Here is a 20,065-nt window from a genome sequence, read left to right on the forward strand (position 1 = left end):
CTATAGGCTATAAATGATATACACAAGCCAACGTTAAGGCATTATTAATAACGGCAGGTATTTATAAACTTCCCATGGCACACGTATCGCCTACATATAGCTGTACTATTGTTGAGTATGGCATTAAATAAGAAGCAAACCTAGACAGAGAAATATGTGCAAACTGCGTATAATCCACCAGTCACACACTGAATCGAGCGTAGGGAAACATCAACAGCTAACGGAGCCTTCTCAACAACTCTGTCAGTTCAAAGATTTTCTTTCTGTCAGAACCACAAGACTGATACCACTAATAAGACCCTAAATAGATCAACATTTGTGACTCTTTTATATTTCAAAACGTCCAGTGTACACCTTTTATTGTGCAACATTCATAGTTGATAATGATCACAACAAAAGAGATGATTATGATGATGATCCATGAATGTATCCATTTATTCACAAACTACACAACGGAACTCAGCATTTCTATTTTAGATTAACGAGCTATGTTCGCAATAAGTCTGTTTGTATACATACCATTGCTGCTTTAAAACGTTTCTTGATGCTAATATCAGAATAAACATGCATGCGAAATAATTTCCTCTAGTTATTTTTTATTGCCGGATTTTGCTGCCATTGCGAAATGTTTAATTCTGATTAAATGGATTTTCCCATCAGCACCGTAAGAAATAAGACTTTTCCAATAATAATATTTGTTCTATTTATTTGCTTTTTGTGGGAACGTTTTTCAAGCAAAAGGGGTTATCGAAAGTGGTAAAGTAAGAACTTCTGTTTTGCGGAAATGTGTTTCACCTATGCACAAAGACCCAGAGTGACAAAAAAACATGTCTGACAGCACGAAGGACGTTATCTTTTCCAAAGCCAATTTCTATTTGTCTTGAAGAATGTTGGTGTCCACATTTCACAACTTTTGTGGTACAAGGGAAATTGCTCATTCTATACAGATTTGAAAAAGCGCCATGCTTCTCTTGCTCCCAAGTTGTTGGAGCGGCTTTGCAGTAGTGCAGGGAATATATAATGGTTTTGGTTGAAAAAAGGAGGGCATTCCCAAATACGAGGCATCATTGACCAAAATGCTGACCAAAGCAATCCCTCATTTTCATTTATATGATATTGCCATCTCAGGTTTTCTTGACTTGCCTTCGCATGTGTTCGTGACGGCTATGTGTTTGGACAGGGTATGCTAGCCGTCTAACAATACAATACCACCAGCGTGAGATTATGATATAGTCGATCATGATTTGTATTTCAATTGACAGTTCTTGTAACTGACACGGCAAGGCCCGTGGAAACTACAACATCAGCCCCGTGACCACTAGTGCCTTTATTCTTGAAACGTTGGTAGCCCTAAAAATGCTTAACTCTGATAGTAGGCGTAAGAAGTTCGAAGGGCTACGAACGTTTCGAGAATAGCCAGCTGGTTTGTACTTGGATAGGTTAAAAAGTAATGGGCATGTGGTCGATGAGTGAGTGACGTTCGTTTAACGTCACTCTTAGCAATATTCTAGCGTGATGAACGTGGATTTAATCCAAATGAGTGAGTTTAGTTCAGCAGTATTCCAGCTATATGACGGAGGTCTGTAAACAATCGTGTTTGGACCAGACAATCCAGTAATCAACAGCATGAGCATCGATTTGCGCAAATGGGAACCGATGACATGTGTCAACCAAGTCAGCGATTCTGACCACCTAATCCCGTTAATCGCCTCTTACAAGCAAGGGTTACTGACGGCCAGTGTTCTAAACCGGACCGTCACGGGTAAGTTGATCCAAGAGTAATTCATATGTATAAAGACATTTTTTAAATAAAAGCAACGAAAAAATACATAATGATAAAAACTCTCCACTAAACGAAGAGTCCACTGTACGATTCAGAACATGTACTAGTGAGTGAGTGAGTGAGCGAGTTTGTTTTTCCGCCGCTTTTAGCAATATTCCAGCAATATCACGGCGGAGGACACAAAAATGGGGGGCTTTGCAAATTGTGCTCATGTGAGGAGTTATACACGGGTCTTCGGCATTACGTACGAGCACTTTGACCAATAGGCTACCTCTACTAATTTCACTGGACAATTTTCAAGTAAATACCAGTAAATACAAGCAAGTAGTTAACCTGAAAATGTAAATGAGTTGAGATAAAGGCGACTTGCTGAATGCTATTACACTAATGTATTTTGAACTGCTGACGTTGCAAACATATGCCTTATTTGCACCATAGAGTGTAAATGGAAAGGGTTTTGTAGCTATCATGTACTTCAGCACGTATAATAATGATTTTGAGCACACTGGTTCAGGTCGTCATCAGCATGCAGTTCAGATACCGAATGAGACCTTTCGATATAATGTTGTAAAACCAACTAAAGATGCATTCGAAATAAAAATCTGTGGCTCCTGGTTCTACTAAGGGGACACAACTCACACTACTGCAACCTGTGACGACGTTACGCAAAAGTGTCAAGGCCTAACTCCATCCTGGCACGAATAAGGGACACAACACTTCATACTGAATTTATGTAGACCACAAAGAACGACACCCCAAAACAGTCAATGCACAACAGCAAACAATGATGATGCATCGACAAATATATAACGGCCTAACACCGGCGGATCCTGACATAAACAAGGGACACTATTCTGCAGAGTGAATTTATGCGACAGTCAAAGACACCACGGCGGCGTCAAGACAGACAACCCTTACAACAAACAGTGATGACAATGTATCACTAAGTATATCAAAGCCTAACATCAGTGAGATTTTGCACGAGCAAACACATGTCACAATAACATATCATTTTAGTTCGTGATGTAATTAAGCTAAATACGTCCTCTGCTAAGTAAAGAATTTTCGTGACACAAAATCGATGCTGCTAGCGTACTACAGCATGAGTGCATAATTCTTCACACTGTGCATTAGCAGGGAGATGCGCAAGTTCGTGCAGCATACCACCCTATCAGAGGTGAAAAAGCTCCTTTGAGTATATATTGTCTGAAACTAAAGAGTGTATGTCGAAGAGTTCATTTTAGTTTATTAGTATCACAGGGTGAATCGAGTGAAAAAAAACAAGCAGGATAATCGTAAAATGCACAATGCAATCATAAAATGTTCAATGTGAGCTGATGGTTATATGAGAGTAGATACTGAAGGTCTTTGTTGGTGCAAGACTTAAAAAACCGGAAGTAGTGCTGGTATGGATCATTGACGTCATAGGAAACAAATAATACCAAGCCTCATTTGTTCAATTGTTTTTATTGTGTTTTACTTATGATCAAACTGGGTTATCTTTTTGTACGGACATAAAAAAAGGTTCGCGGGAATTCTGTTGTAAAATCTGAAACTCGTATTAGTTCGTTGAGAATGAGTCATTATCTGTTAATGACATTCGGTTGAAGGCATGGAGTTGCATTGTTTTGGTGATACGTCTTTGTTTGGAGTGGGGACTATAATAATATCGTATATAAAATGTACACAAAACTGAGGTCAAAGATACGTTCAAGCTTGAAAATGTGACAAATGTTTACAAAAGTTATCAAAATGTTGCTAGCCTGAAAAAACAAAAAACAAAAAACCCAAAACAACACCGATATAGTACAACACGATTGGATCAGAAACATACACCCTCCATATGAATCGAGGACTTTTCCGGACTTACAAAGAGTCATCAAATAAGTCACCTGTGCCCCGCAGTCCAGCAGATAGGTAGATATATAACCGACGCTATCGAACAACCTGTATTCCGGTACTGTGACTGTTTGAATTTAAGTAAATAAATGCGACAAAACCTTTTCCACATCCATAAGTCTCAGCTAAAACCCACAGTACAATGTGTGAAGCCCATTTCTGGTGTCCCTCGCCATGATATTACTGGAATATTGCTAAACCCAACTCACTCACTCTCAAGTAAAAGCAGAGTATGGTGTACAATCCCGACTATATTATGAACATGTGTTTGTTTGTTTGGTTGGTTGGTTGGTTGGTTAACGCCTCACACAGCAGTATTACATGTGCATGACAATGGTCTGTAAACAGTCGACACTTGGTTCATACAATCCAGTGACTGGCATTATGAATGTTGATGTGCTCAGATGGGGGCATGCATCAATGTATTCACCGAACCTGACCACACGATTCCGTAATAACAATCATTGTAAACCAAAAGTCACCGTGCTCTGTAATCTGACTGGCTGAAAAAGATGATCAAATGGGATTTGATTCCCGGAAACTGCAAGACTGTTCGCTGCGTACTGACACGTAGAAACAAAGCAAACAATTGTTTTGTTGTGTCATCAGCAGTGGTGACGTCATTCAAATCATATTGTGACGTAAGGTCAGAATGACATCACAAATGAGCAGCTCTAGATGACACCGTCGGTTCCAAATGTATTCCCGTGCTTCAAATGCTCAATAACACCCGGAAAGTGGCCAACGCATGATGTTTATCTCCTAACTGGATGCTGAAGATCGATTGTAACACGGGTTGACGTGACAGAATGAAGTGAAGCTGCTTTACGCATGTCTGCAGTAGTATCACATTCCTGAGGATATAAGGACTCGGCCATGTAAACCAATCTTTGTTGTCAAGAACAGAACACGCCACTGACCAGTGATGGTCACAATCCGTAAGGTCTTAATTAGAGCCGCAACGATGCATCGAACTATCGATGGATTGCAATTGTTGAGACTCCGATTTCAATTAATCGATGGTAGAAACGAAAAACTATCGATGCATCGATAGCATGAGTGCATGTCGATAGTTGAGTAATTGATATCTGTTGATTAATTAAGTCAAGCGCAAAATACAGGAAGTATCAGATTCGTTCACTTTGAGCTATCCGCCCCTGTTACCCCTTAAACAAACTTGATCTGGGTTTCAAGTTTCTTGTCATTTATTAAAAGAGACCGAATACGCTTCAGTTTGATTTTCTTTCATATAAACAATGCATGCATTTGTGAAATGACTTCAAATGAGACAATTCAAGGAGAATTGTATTTGTCGAAACAGACTATCTGGCATCGCCATAGATGTTCCCTTCTCAATAGTCAGCCCAAGTAAACATCTCGGCCGACATGGCCTCCACAAGCAGAATGACATCACATTAATAACTATTTTAGGAATTGTTTACAATGGAAAATATACAAGCGCAATCAGTAGTCAGTGTATTTTGAAAACATGTTTGGAAATTCTATCTATGAACTAGTGCCTTTGCTTACATGACCTCTACATTCTATTTTTCCTTCCGTTATATGACCTCCACAATTGTACTTTCACAACCTACAATTTACCAAAACAAATATGGACATGGATATTCAAATATTAGCGGCACGCTTTTATTAGAAATAATCTATGGCTTATTTCTTAAATAGCTCGAGAATTGCCATTAAGGTGCCATATTCATTACATTCGTGTATTCGTTGTTGACAATGGACAGTACAGGATAATGCATTACAAGGTGAAATGGCACTGGGTTGAGAACAGCCAAGTTAACTGCAGTGAAGTAGGTAGCTACTCTCACTAATAGCTACTCCATTAGAAGAATCCAATATGTGATAGATCACGAAGGTTCAACTAGCTATCAGTAGAGTTATGGCGAACTTCGGTGTTGGAACATACCAGGCAGTGTTTACCTCGTATAACCGTATGGCAAACCGTTTTCACTTTTGTTAAGAAATTAAAGATATCTTGAATTGTTTCAAAGATATCTTGAATTGAATTGAATTGAAGATATTAAAGATATCTCAAATAGAGAAAATGTATTAAGGGACTACTAATATCAAAAATTTGTTTTAAAGATACCTTAAATCGAATTGAAGATATCTTGAATTGAATTAGACATATCTTGAAATGGATTAAAGATATCTTGAATAGAAACAATTCCAAGATATCTTCAAATACTTGAGGCTACATATCCGTAAACACTTCCGGTTCGGAAAATGGCGGTTGACCATGCATGTACAGTTCGTACATGCCGAGATCAGAGAAGGATTCCTATACTGTCAAGACGTGATCCTGTATCGCGTCCGAGAGCACCGCCTTAATAAATCCTTCTCAGGTTCGTCGTTATATGGCTGAAACAATTCTGATGCGACGTAAAAATCACAACAACCCAGATCAAAGTCTCGTGGCCGATAACCACACGTATTTTCTCGAGACGTTCTAGAAATAATTCACGTGGGGTTTTGACTGAAAAGTTCATATTCAAGTACTCGCAGATAATTTCCCGGTATATATATATATATATATATATATATATATATATATATATATATATATATATATATATATATATATATATATATATATATATATATATATATATATATATATGTAACTGTCATATTTGTATGACCATGAATTTAGATAATAATAGACCGGTAAACCGTACAATTCTTGTATCAACGGTAGCTGGCATGTTGACATGGCGCGATCGCCAAATTTCTATTGTTCGTTTCTGAAGATGTTCTGCATTGGCGGCACGGAGTGCTCACAAATATTCCCCAAATTTAGATTTCAAAATCCAAGCAAACTTAAATTCATGATAAGCAATTCATTAGTAAATGTTATTACAGTCATATAGTACATTTCCCAGGACAAAACTATTCATATTATTATGGACGATTATATTTGAACACGTATATTATATTGCATTTGTTGTCAGCATCCTGTTAACATACAGTACGGGATCATGTACACAAGCATGAACGACCAGAGACTCTCTGACAGGCTCGCAGGGCGTTTACATTACAGAATCGCTGACCCCTGTGTGCCAAATCACAAGACAATTTTCTAAACAACTGTGTTTGTGAGACATTATTTGTACTTCATTTAAACCAAACCTGTTTAGACAATTAGAACCTAGGAATCCATTAGCCTTATCCTTAATACCGATAGGTTTATACCTTGAACGGGAATCAGGTGAGATGTATACTAATCAACATTCATATACAAAGATCTTGTGAAAATGTGCGTCAGAAAGACCCTCGGTATCAAGGAGGTTTAGTGTCCTGTGCATAGAGTGACCCATTAACACATCATTTTGTAATGACATGTGTGATATCCTCTCTGCAAGGAAATCTGTAAATTATGACATGAAAGCAGATAACAAAGTTATACATGTACATTCAGTGTGATGCATATCAGATTTACTTTATAGAGGGGTACAAATACATAACGCATTTTTGGCACCGTTACAAATGAAACTCGTCATTAAACTATTCATTTCGACATTCAAATGCCCTGAATCGACCTTTTTGGCAACAGTGCACAATTCTCTCGCGCGGTTCAACCAATCATAGGGGGGCATCAGAGGGTATGCCGATGTGGGGCACTGTACATTTCCGAGGGTAAATTATCTTGTTTACGGGTTTGTCTAAAACTAACCCCCCATTCCAACCCCCACCCGTTTGCCCTTGTACTGTCGTTTAATCTTGTCACCTGCCTTGCATAGCTTCCGAGTTATAACTTGTTTTCATAGACGATTATTTCAAAGTCGCTTGTTGTCATAATGGTTATAAGTCGTTATGTTACAACTCTGTCATCTAAAATCATTTTGGCAATGATTCAAAACATATCTAACCACGTGTAGGAATTAGTTTTGATATTCTAACTTGATGAAAACAAACCTGTCGTCCATAATCTAATTGACTATAACCCGTGACGCTCCGCCAGTCTGAGAATATATACTATTAAGGATTGTTTTCACCGAGTTACAATATGTAGACTACTTTCTACCGGGAATTAAATATGTATTTGATTGATGTACAATAGGATGTTGATTGACATTGATTATAAATAACAAGTTCACTCTTGGAAGCGAGGTGAGTGCCAATATATTTGTATCTACAATATTATTTTTACTTGGACCACAACCTCGTTTCCGAGGAAGAAATCCTTTTGGTCACTAATCATTTACTACAACTTGAACGTAGTTTTTTTTACCGTGATCAAAACAAATCTTAAAAAGCATTTTTATCTTAGAAGCGAGGGAGGGTCCAGCCATCCGATTTAAAACATACCACAGGCTTCCTCAAAGCTCGCTTCACAAACAACCCATTAAGCAGGAACTGCAGGGTCCGATGGAAATTTGTACGTAGCGACACCAACACCGCTGCAGTACTCTGGGGACATATGTACGTAAGCTGTTTGTGGTTTCCTTGGAGGGCGAGAGTGAAGTAGATGCCTGTTTGGCAACTTTTAATCGCTCGGTGTTAATTATCCGAAAGTTTTTTTAAAGAATGAATTTGGTGTTCCGCTTAAGGCTAACCACAAGCCTTTCATATGTAGTGGTTAAAGAGTACAAAAAAGCCAAAAGTTTATTCGTTCTTTTAAAATGAAAAAGCGGCGAAAATGGAGGCTCGAGAGAAGACTGTGCGCCGCCAATGCAGATCACTTTCAGAAACAGACTATACGAATGTGGCACATTTCCACACGTGTCAGCTACCATTGATACAAGAACGGAATTAAGAAAATACGAGAGTTAAAAAAAACACGAGAATCTGGACAGAATTTATACAAGCGATGCAGGATCATGACTTGCCTGTATCTCGGCTCTCGGCTTGTACGAGCTATACATGCATGGTCACCCGCCATTTTCTAACCGGAAGTATTTGCCAGATATGTAGCCGGAAGTATTTGACATCGTTACCATTCAAGATATCTTTAATTCATTTCAAGATATCCCTAAATCTTGAATTCACGATGTCGTGAATCTATTTCTAATACAATTATGTGCACTATGATCGTAATTATTTTAGACATCTTTAACGCATTTTGAGATTCCAAAATGCAAATTCATTTTGGATATGTGAATACTATTAATATTAAAAACATCTTAAATTATTTACAGATATCTTTAATGCATTATTGATATCTTTAAATATACATGTAGTACAGATATCTTTAAAACAATTGAAGATATCTGTAATTTTTTAACAAATATGAAAACGGCTTGCCATAGCAGCGTATGTCACTTTGTAGGCGTGACAGAGCGAAATATTTTACATTGGCAGTATTTCTGGCGTTTAAAGGCTTGATGATATATAGTATAGTTATTACAGAATTCATAATATTGATACAATACAAAAAATACGCATTTCACAAGAGTTCACAAAACTAAAGGGACACCGATCCTGAGCAATTCTCCGGGACTGGTTGTTGCTTTTCTTATTGTTTTTCACCCGCGAATATCCGGATAATATCCCAGAATTCTTGACTGAGTTGCGATGTCTGCTGCGCTACCCGCTAGCAGAACTGCTAGTATGATAGTAATGCGTATATCCTTACATTGATGAGCAAAGATGTAATCTTTTCTACTCACTAGCATATCCATATTCATTATTAAGATAACAAATGAACACAATTTGAAGTTTAACTTCATCTTGCAGTGATGTCATGCCTGTCGATGCATCTGGTGATACCCTTCCACCAAGAACAAACTAATCTCCAGCCAGTGTCTATTCTTAATCTTGTTATGAAAACCGTTTTTAAGTTCAGTATATAATCAGATATATTTTAGTGATGTCCGAATTTATACTTCTACACCCTAATGTCCTTAAGTAAGGACCAAGGTGATACGTCAAGATCAGGTGCTATGACGACGGAGGAACGATCATTGCTTAGCTTACATCCCTACCTCAATACCGAAATACGAGCATTGAAAATGAACTCCGAAAAAGTGAGACCACACCGCCATTTCATACCTTACCCCCCTTTCTCAAACCGCCACAAAAGACGACTATCGGGATCGGGTGGTCAGGCTCGCTGACTTTGTGCAGAAATGTGCAGATCGATGCTCACGCTATTGATCATTGGATTGTCTGGTGCAAACTCAATTATTTACAGACAACCGCCATATAGCTGGAATATTGCTGAGTGCGAGGTAAAACTAAACTTACTCACTCACCTTCATCAAACAACTACAAATATAACATAAATATTACACAAATATTAAACGGCCGGCTCATTAAAATGCCAGGATGTGGACACGGCCCTGACTGGGAGAAAATGGCCGGCGCGACCAGCCCCATCACTCCCTACCTTTCACCCCTTTTCATCCGACTGGCTCCTTAAAGGGACAGCAGTGTTAACAATTTTTCGGCTAGATGACGGCATGGAACACCAGAAATAGTTTTCACACATTGTACCTATGTGAGGAATCGAACCCGGGTCTTCAGCGTGACGAGCGAACGCTTTAACCACCAGGCCACCTCGACCCCAAAAGTGGCAAGATGTGGGTATGACCCAGACAAGGTATCGGCGCTGTTGTTGGTGTATTAATGAGAGTCGTCCCCGGAGACTAAGGGATTGAGACAGAAAGCAATCAAGTTGAATGATCAATGATGTGTCGCCGGAGTACTGTAGCGAAGTGAAATATAATGCCAAAATGTTTTAGATTTGTATAGATCCTTACAATGTCAACACAACTGTACTGTAATGTCACACAATCAGATCTATGTTGTTTGGACAAACGGGACGAAACTGATTCGAATGGGAATTTCTGAAGAAAAAACCCAAAACATTTCAACCGTGTAATAGAACAGGTCCGATTCCATTCACCTACACTTCCTCAAACTTCGTGTTTGCTTGCCGGAGTCAGTAGTAGTCCACGGCATTGTAGAGACTGTAGTCTAAGTATACGAGTGGTTGACATTATGAGCGCCGTCTCCAGGATACGCAATGGAGCACTGCCTGACCACCATAAACAGTCTAGTCTAGTCTAGACCAGCAATGCATTCGACGAAGGTTTTCATACTATAAAAGTATTGGGAAGGTTTGTAGTTTTAATTTGGTGAAATCAATATTTTTGCACCTGTGTGAGCGAATCCTGCATGGAGTGTAAGAAATACTAGTAACTGTATTGAAGGAAAATTTAGTTGCAACGTCTTACCTCGCATTGCGTTCGGTCTTCAGCCTTTCAGTATGATTGATGACTACCTCTAAGAGTCCAAAAACAGTTTTGAGAGTGAGTGAGTATTGTTTTAATCCACATAGAGTACCATGCAAGCATGACGAGAGAACGTTTTAACCACACAGCTACCAGTTACCCTTATCGCAATGGTTTAACGAGTGAGTGAGTATGGTTTACGCCGCTTTTTGGCAATAGTCCAGCAATATCACACCAGAAATGTGTTTCATACATTATGCCCACGCGGAGAATCGAACCCAGGTCTCCGACGTGACGTGCAAACGCTTTAAGCTCTAGGCTATCCCGCCGACCCTCTTGTCTCATTAGAACAGAATCTACTTACTCGAAGTACTCGTGCGCTGGTGATCGCCCGGGTGTTTCGGTGATGTTGATGGTGTTGTTGTAGCTGTGGGTGCTGGTGTCAGTCAGAATACTGTACTCGGTGAACTCACTCGAGTTGGCCCACAGGGGGTCCGTGATATTTGAGACACTAACATTCCTTCTCTCACTACCGTCGTAACACAAAGGCGTGTTCCATTGGTTGTTGCAGTGAACCCAGGGTAGTTCCCAAGTAAATGAAGCAATGAAAAAGTGCAAACACCACGCTATGACTACGTTGTAGTAAAAGTCTGTGTAGAAGGCAATCAGGACAACTGCCCAGCCTATACCTGAAATATAGAGAGGAAAGTGGGTTAACATCGTGGTCAGATTGAACACCCGTGTAAATTAAGATCCATGTTTAAGGTCTAAAGTTAAGATCAATCACCTAGTTTCAGTGTATATACTTACTCCTTCATCACCTAATGATGGAGTGAGTTACTTACTCCTTCATCACCTAATGATGGAGTGAGTTACTTACTCCTTCATCACCTAATGATAGAGTTACTTACTCCTTCATCACCTAATGATAGAGTTACTTACTCCTTCATCACCTAATGATGGAGTGAGTTTCTTACTCCTTCATCACCTAATGATAGAGTAAGAATATACTGCGAAACATTGTGCTCCATATAGTAGAAAGGTCTTTAAAAAGGAAACGTTGGGTGCTCCTGAGTAAATTAAGAAAGTTAGTGAAAAGGACATTAGTGAGATGACATTCTGGATGAAGCAGGTTTCAAGAGCATCAAATATACTGGCCGGTAAAAAAAGTATGCACCATGTCTGATGGTAGCGAAACATGAAAACAAGCATGAAAAGTTTTGTGATTCGCATTTACCAAGTTGTGTCTTGCATGTAGGTTTGCAGTGTTGCAGTGACTGGTTTAGGTCTTGTAAGCAGACAGCGAAATAATCACTGGCCCTCTAGCCCGTGACATGTAAAAATCCAGTCGGGTCTGTAAACCTCTACAGTCACTGGCTAGTGAATTTTCATGGGGCCATTTGTATATATATCACTCTCTAAGACTTGTTAAATTATAACACACTTCGAAATAATGCAAGATTATGACCTTGTGCATTCTATAACGTTGAGATCAAATACAGTTTGGAATTGTGTACCTTTTTTCTGCATATGCATGCATAACATTGATCCAATATCTAAAATACCAAAGGTCAATCCAAGTTAAGTTCTGTGTTTGTGGCTCATTGTATGTTGAATAGTTATAAGGTCAAATCGCTGATGTTTAGATTTTCATCGTGGACACATATCCCCAAAGCCCTCAAACCCTCTTTGAGGAATTTTGCTGACCCGGAGGACTTCGGTGGCGACCCTCTGCACTGACCGAGTTTACTGTATCACTCCTTCATGCAAGTGGAAGCTGTCAAAAACGGCAGCTGTGCAATCCGACAAGTTGCCAACACCGTCATGTATTCTCAGCTCCGTCCATGACTCGTACATTTTTTATCATTTTAAACCTCTGCAATCCCTCAGCTGTCAAGTCCGGATCTACAGATGGAATGAGCCGCCCGAGTATGTGTAATTACACTAATTAGCGCTGTCTAATCCGGCGCCTGGCAGGAGTCTTAATCCTGTGTTTAAGCTACATGGTAGCCGACAACGTTAATCCTAGTTCAGTATGGGTATACTTGTACTTGTTGAGTCAATGTGTGCAATAATTGCGAGGTGGTGGTGCAACACTGTATACGAGAGTGACAAAACTGGTTCAGTTCTAATCGTAGGTACCACTATCAGCTGTACAATCCGATATGCTGTCTAAACCGGACAAGTTATTCAGCTCCGATGAGTGCCGGATTAGACAGCTTCCACAGTAGTTTATTTAAAAAATTTTTTTATCACTTATGCGACTCAAGCTAAATCGTCAAGGCACTTTATTGTATGACGACGTAAGGGGCTGAAGGATATTTTTTCAAGAACGCATTCCAATGACAGCTATAGTTTAACTGAACTAATATACATCAAACTACGGTTGTAACGAACGAAAGATCACGATAACCTCAGTACGTAAACATGAGACATACTGGAGGCAACAGGGGTTGAGTCCCCAAACCTTTTGTGAAAAAAAAATCTTCCTCGAAACATGTAAAATCATACTTTTTCACATTCTTGTTTAAAACGTGACAGATTAAAAAGCGTAAAATGTTTGCATTTCTCAGTGTTGACTCGTTTCGTAAAGTTCACGGATACCGTTAACTCCAAAAAGTCATACTTTCCGGTACAGTGTGGATTCAGTGGTTTCAGTGTACAAGAACACGGTGGTAAAACAGGATGGACCTAACTGTCCAGATTAAAAGTGTTTAAATGCTGCGCTAAAATGAAGATTACTCCGGTTTGGGTTGTATTTCAGTTGCTTCGACAGGTCATCTAAGACAGGTCATAGGTCATGCAATTCAGGTCATATACGTGGAGCGTTTTAAGGAAGCTGGGACGAGGGGAGATGTTGACCGAGCAAGGGCAAGAACTGGTGTGAATCTGGGTTTTTATACCAGCATAAAAAATGGCAAATTCTGCTACCGGAATGACAAGTCTTTATTGACGATCAAGTTCTTTATATCTACGTTTCGGTATAGACTGATATCGAACATGTTTTCAAACATTAGCATCTACACCGAAACGTCGCTAAGTCACAATATAGAAGTTGCTCGCCCATAATGACGTGTCATTCCCATTACTTACAACTTCTTGAATGCCTTCCAAACAGTAAATTATATAATCAAGGTACACAACACTGCACAAACGTTTTACAACCCGTTCAAACCCATCTACGTCACACTTTCCAAGTGACGTCATTATACTTTGATAATGACACCATTAATATGTATATGTATATGTATATGTGTATGTATATGTATATATGTTTATAGGGGTGACTAGTGAGGGGAAGCAACTATTGCGATAAATACTATACCATCCATTCACACATATACTGTTGCAATAGTTTTTTTCTCCTTGCAATGACTCATTTGAAGTCATTTCCTAAATGAATGTATGGTATATATAACATATAAACAACCTGAAATAGTTTCAGCTCTTCCAATAACTAGCACGACAATTGATGTCCACTTCAAGTTTGTTTTGGGGGTAACAGGAGCGGATAACTCTAATCTTAAGTTAACGAATCTTATACTTCCTGTATTTTGCGCTGCGCATTTATCACCGGAAGTCAAGTACTAAATTATCGATCGTTGCACGTGCTGTCGATGCATCGATAGCTTTTCCTTTCTACCATCGATTACTTGCCACCGGAGACTCAACAGTTGCAATCCATCGATAGTTCGATGCATCGTTACAGCTGAACTTGTCAAACATTTAATAAGAGCATTTTTATAAATTATATATTTTTATAATAAACTTTACAACATTCACGCTACTGTCATTCTGACCAACTAGAAATATCAGTTTTATAGCTATTGCGTTCTGAATGTAATTGAAAGATACACTGCATATTTTTGACCGCCAAGTGTGTATCCTCTAAGGAGAGTTGGACATTCCACAGTTTCAGTGGGGGTGTTATGATTTTATATGCAAAAAGACGACGGCAATGTTGAAATGTTTTATATCTGACATATTTCAACATAATCAATGGTTTGACCTAGGCTGTTTTTGTACTGAGATATAACAAATGTGAAGAGATCTTGAAGGTGAGAATTTGCATTATCGACTTTGTATTTAGTTATTGAACATGTACTCTTAACACGATTGATGCTTGCACAATACGACGCTTACAGGCTGAACAGCAGCAACGCCATGTGCCAGGTTATGCTGATCATAAAAGGGTCCTAGCAAAAGTTGTAAATATCAAAGCATAGACTTTTCCCCAGTCTGATTGTGCGTGTGACTACAATATGAATTAATTTTTCTAGTATTACAATTAAACACATTTACACACACAAACACAAGACTATAAAAAAGACTATAAAAATAGAATCATTGATCGTGACATGAATTAAGATTATTTATTTAATTTTACAAAACAATGGGGTGAGATAGCCTAGGGGGTAAAATTTTCACTCGTCACACTGAAGACCCGGGTTCCTAGAACACTCCCAAAACAATTTCGTAGCGCCAACCTTTGGACGTTGTATATTTGAGAATAGCAGCATATTTTGCCATTCAGCCAAGCTTGATAATTGTATTACAAACTAGACCTAATTTTATTTACTAAATGAACGTAAGGTTATCTTAGATCAACTCTATCACAACCACTGAGACTGGACGACCTGTTGGCCAGGTTCAAGACAGCTAATTTTAGAAGTTCTCTTCGTTAGGACCCCATTACAAGATTGGTATCTTGTCGTTGAAAGTGTGAACACTGCCTCTCTTTATTGAAATGCATATCTTGAGGAATTCACAACCTTCGGGGTTAATTCTCCGGAAATCAACCTATCAAATTAACACGTCCCCAATTGAAATCTAAAACACTCCATTTTCGCATTCAGTTAAGCAATCGGCGGACTATGTGTGCTCTCTCTAATGACGCTCCGCACCGTGTCAGTCCGCCATCGGAGCAAATACCACAGCGGAAGTGACGTCAAAGTTCCATTAATATACCCGAACGATCGTTAACGGCCATTGTCAGTCGACGGCTGACTCGAATCATTACAATAAACCCTCCCTTAACGTCTGAATGTGGTGTTTATTCAAAGGGAGCTAACTCTAACGAGATCCAATTTCTTTTCGATTAGCACTTTATGGGTAAAAAGAAAGTTACGTAAAACTCATGGTCGTTAAAATAAGGTTTTTGCACGCTTTTCAGCTACAGTGTTCATTTCTTGATGGGAGTAATTCAAGTCTGCATCGATTCCAATACAACCTTATCTTGATGTTTAGAAGCAGTCACATTGAGAAAAAAAGGAGTTATTCGTAAATCCTAATACACCAGAATTTACGTCAATTCCCCTTTTTTCATGTGGGTATTATTTTTTCGATATCGCCGAAGAAGTTCGATGTCCAAATACTTTGCCCAGTTTGTTCTATTGTGCCCAGAGAGCAAGAACCTGATTTGAAAACGCATTTTAAACTCACCTTTGAACGAACTTGATCACATCCATAAAAAAAGCTTCGATAGAGACAGTGACGTGCCTTAAGATTTATTGGTTAAGAAATTGATAAGGTTTACTTTCTGGGACAATTTGCTTAGACTCAGAGTGCGTCTGTGTACTTTTCTGAGTAGCAAATCGTGCAACATAGTTGGCAATTCAGAGAACACTTCTACCCCCAGGGGCGGATACACCCACATAAATCATGACGTCCAAAGGTTAGTGGGAAATAGCCCTCAGGGTCTATTTTGTGGCTGGAAAAGGGGATCCCTCTGGATAAGCCCCTGACATCCACATTGACGTACAACGAACGTAAAAGAACCTCTATTTTATGTTCGTATTAACAGTGATTCATTCCATGCATTTCGACTTAAATATATAGCAAGACAATTCATTATATATGTCAGTTCACGAGTTCGTTATAAAGCTAGTTTATTGTACTCGGTCTTATGTTCTAGCTGAGCAACCTATGCTATCAGTTGATGGTCATCATATTCCACCTGTGTAGATCAAAGCTCATGCTGTTGACCACTGCACTATCTGGTCCAGACTCGACCGCCGCCATATAACTGGAATATTGCTGAGTGCAGCGTTAACCAACAAAGCAGCCAAAATTATATGTCAGTGCACGTGTTCCTTAGAAATGTATATGTCGTTGAAGAGCATACTTTCCAGTTGAGATACCTATTTCATCTGTTTTGTTTTGTTCTTGTCAGCACTATATCCATGAGGTATAACGCTGGACACAGCAGTGATTTTGGAGAGGATAATTCCTCAGGAGAGGATAGCAGAAAACAGATCATTCCGCTTTAACTAGATAGATAGATACATATACTGATATATGCTGATATATGCTGAGTGTTTCCATGTTTCTTCACAAGCTTTGTATCGCACAGATTGTGAAAAAACTCGGAAACCTTGGATAAAATAAAGGGACGCTTGTCCTTTCATGTGATACCTTATTTTTCCCCCTCAATTAATGTTTAAGCCGAACGATAAGAACAGGCGTGCATCGCAAGCAGAATGCTAATGGGAAAATATACTGTTGACAATGGGTCAAACTTTGGACGTGCTGTTTTATATAGCATAATAATTGACCTTATATACATTTACGGCGACATGAAAAACATCGAATCCCACTTGATAATATAAAAGTACGTCTCAATATTACCTTTAAACAGTGGACAGATTCTCCCCCAGCATGTGATGGCTCCTGTCCGGTTGAACTGACCCAAGGCCAGTTCCATGTAGAACAAAGGTATCCCTCCAAGAATCAACATAAGAAGATAGGGTATTAAGAAGGCTCCTGAAAAGAAGACGTTAAAGTGAATAATATTATTAATAATATATTTAATATTCAATAAAAAGTAAATAGACGAAAGAAAGAAACAATGGACGGAAACAATGAATGGTGAATGGATGGTGAATGAATAAATGAACGAATGAATGTGGTGGATAAATGATTGAATGAATGTATGAAAGTGAATGGATGAATGAAAGAGGTGGATGCAATGAATGGATGAATGGATTCATGGATGAATCAATGCTTTAAGAACGACCTACGATCTATGAGAATAATATAAACTATTTGTCCCCGTCAGGACAAGATATGCTATATATTACACGTTTTGACAAGCACAGATTTTGTTTTTCGCTTTTGAGCTTGTAATTAGTATTGGTGCATCAAGAACTGTCGGACAAAAGTGACATATACACCCATATTTTATGGTGGATGAGCTTGAGACAGACAACAAGTGGTCAGCCGATGGTGATGTACATTGCATAATGTATGTCATGCGATATACTATGCATCACATCAAATAGTATCCCAATGTAGGTTAACTTGTTAATCTTATGATAACTATTTAACCTGTTGGTCAAATACTTATTTCAGTTTATTACACAACAGTGTCGATTTTAAATAAAGTTCGACGAGTCTGACCTGTCAGAGGTCAAGGAATCCACATGTTACATTTTACATGCTTATCTCCCTTAGGTGAGTAAAAGAGTTATCTCCCTTACCTCCGCCATTTTTGTAACATAGATACGGAAATCTCCAGACATTAGCCAGGTCGACGGCGAAGCCCACCACAGATAACAAGAAGTCAATTTTTTTGGACCACGTTTCCCTCTCCTCGTCCTCAACCTCAACCTCCCCCTTCACCGGCACTCCTTGAGGTTGCATCATATACGTGTTCTCTGTCGTCGTGCAGTTCTCCAGGTTTTTACCTGTATATAGAAAACGGAACCCCGTGAGTCATGGTTTAACGTCAAACATTACTTCTGACTGATTGTTGTTGTTTGTACTCAACAATATTCCAGCTCCTTGGGGGTGGTCGGTAGATAGTGGAGTCTGGACCAAACAGTCCAGTGATCCATCGATTTAGCTTTCGCAATTGGAATACAAGTCAGATCCGTTTAGTCGTCTCTTACATGTGATGCTAAAGACCATTTCTAACCTCGACCTCGAGTCTGTTAAACGACAGTTTAGTTCCTGAATGTGCGCAGCATTGGCACCAACTATTCCACTGAAAATGTAAAGAAACCCAAAAGAGATAGCACACTTTAGGAAAATATAGACTTGCTGAAACCAAACGCATTTGCTGCATTACAATGGAGAGATGTGAAAATAGCAGTTTTTAGGGACTATGAGACTCAGTAATTTTAGCCTGTCTGCATTTTCTTTGCTCGTAAAGGAAGCGAACGAGGTATGCGTTTTACAACACACGTTGCACGTCACGCCGAAAGCCGGGGCCGTATTTCCTACATGGGCAAAATGTGTGAAACCTATTTCTGATGTCCCTGACACAGCTGAAATATTGATGACCACCAGTGAGAATCCGTCTTTTAAGATATTGACAATTTTGTTTACCATATATACGAAAGGTTTATGATGTTTAATGTAAATACATACATTTGATCTAGTTTGTTCAAAGCAATACTCATCACGTTACTCCTCTTGATTCGTGAACAGATGCAGTGAAGCCGACATAAAACCAAATAAATAACCAAAAACAGGATTTGAATTGACCTGACAGCTTCATTAAGGGCACATTTCCTAGCGATGCGTTATTGATCATTGGTCTGGACGGAGGCACGTGTTCATTACTTTGTTGTGAAGCCAGGAGCACAGAAAGTGATGACGTCACTGCATTTCCACCTGCGACGTCAGGTTGGACAAAAGGACGGATGATAACATTAACTGTTCAAGGAGCACATTTTCTTTGGTGATTCTTTTTCACATTTTCAGAACATCCCTGAGTTTCGTATCTGTCTTTTACAGAATGTTCCTTTTTTTGCTTCGGCACGCTTTAGAAAACATGTGGTTCAGCTTTAAAACATTTCCTGTCACCAATATGGCAAGGCTCACAACTATGTTTAAAATATACACATATATCCCTTAAACGCAAAGCTCTTAATAAACGTACTGGGTTTAACGGCTACACTATCTCAATCAACCGGTACTTCGACATAAGTGATTCAGTTTATCTGAGTTCAAATGATAATTGAAGGTAAAACTACAGGAATTCGACAAACCGGGCAATCAGTTCGAAACAACTGATACTTCGACACACCAGAATTCGAGTTACGACACAACTCTACCTACGAAACATATTATTCAAAACAGTACATTATGGCCTCCCAGGTAAAACTGAGCAAAAAGACGCAGAAAAGAGTTTAGAAAACTCTGGCAACATGGCTCCATATGCATTGCTTCCCATAGCCAG

At 39.0% G+C, this 20,065-nt stretch overlaps 1 protein-coding gene across 5 annotated transcripts in view; it reads right to left on the reverse strand.

Moving 5' to 3' along the window:
- LOC137297848 (sodium-dependent dopamine transporter-like) overlaps positions 1-20,065 on the reverse strand; it is a 112,137-nt gene that overhangs the window by 17,376 nt on the left and 74,696 nt on the right. For all 5 annotated transcript variants that reach the window (XM_067829813.1, XM_067829834.1, XM_067829827.1 and 2 more), the window contains 3 exons: positions 18,360-18,566; positions 17,509-17,643; positions 11,246-11,570 (listed from right to left, as the gene is read on the reverse strand). In XM_067829813.1, the coding sequence (XP_067685914.1) occupies positions 11,246-11,570; positions 17,509-17,643; positions 18,360-18,566 (667 nt within the window). The remainder of the gene's footprint in view (positions 1-11,245; positions 11,571-17,508; positions 17,644-18,359; positions 18,567-20,065) is intronic.

Source organism: Haliotis asinina, chromosome 1 (genome assembly GCF_037392515.1).
Source record: "Haliotis asinina isolate JCU_RB_2024 chromosome 1, JCU_Hal_asi_v2, whole genome shotgun sequence".
Taxonomy (NCBI): Eukaryota; Metazoa; Mollusca; class Gastropoda; order Lepetellida; family Haliotidae; genus Haliotis; species Haliotis asinina.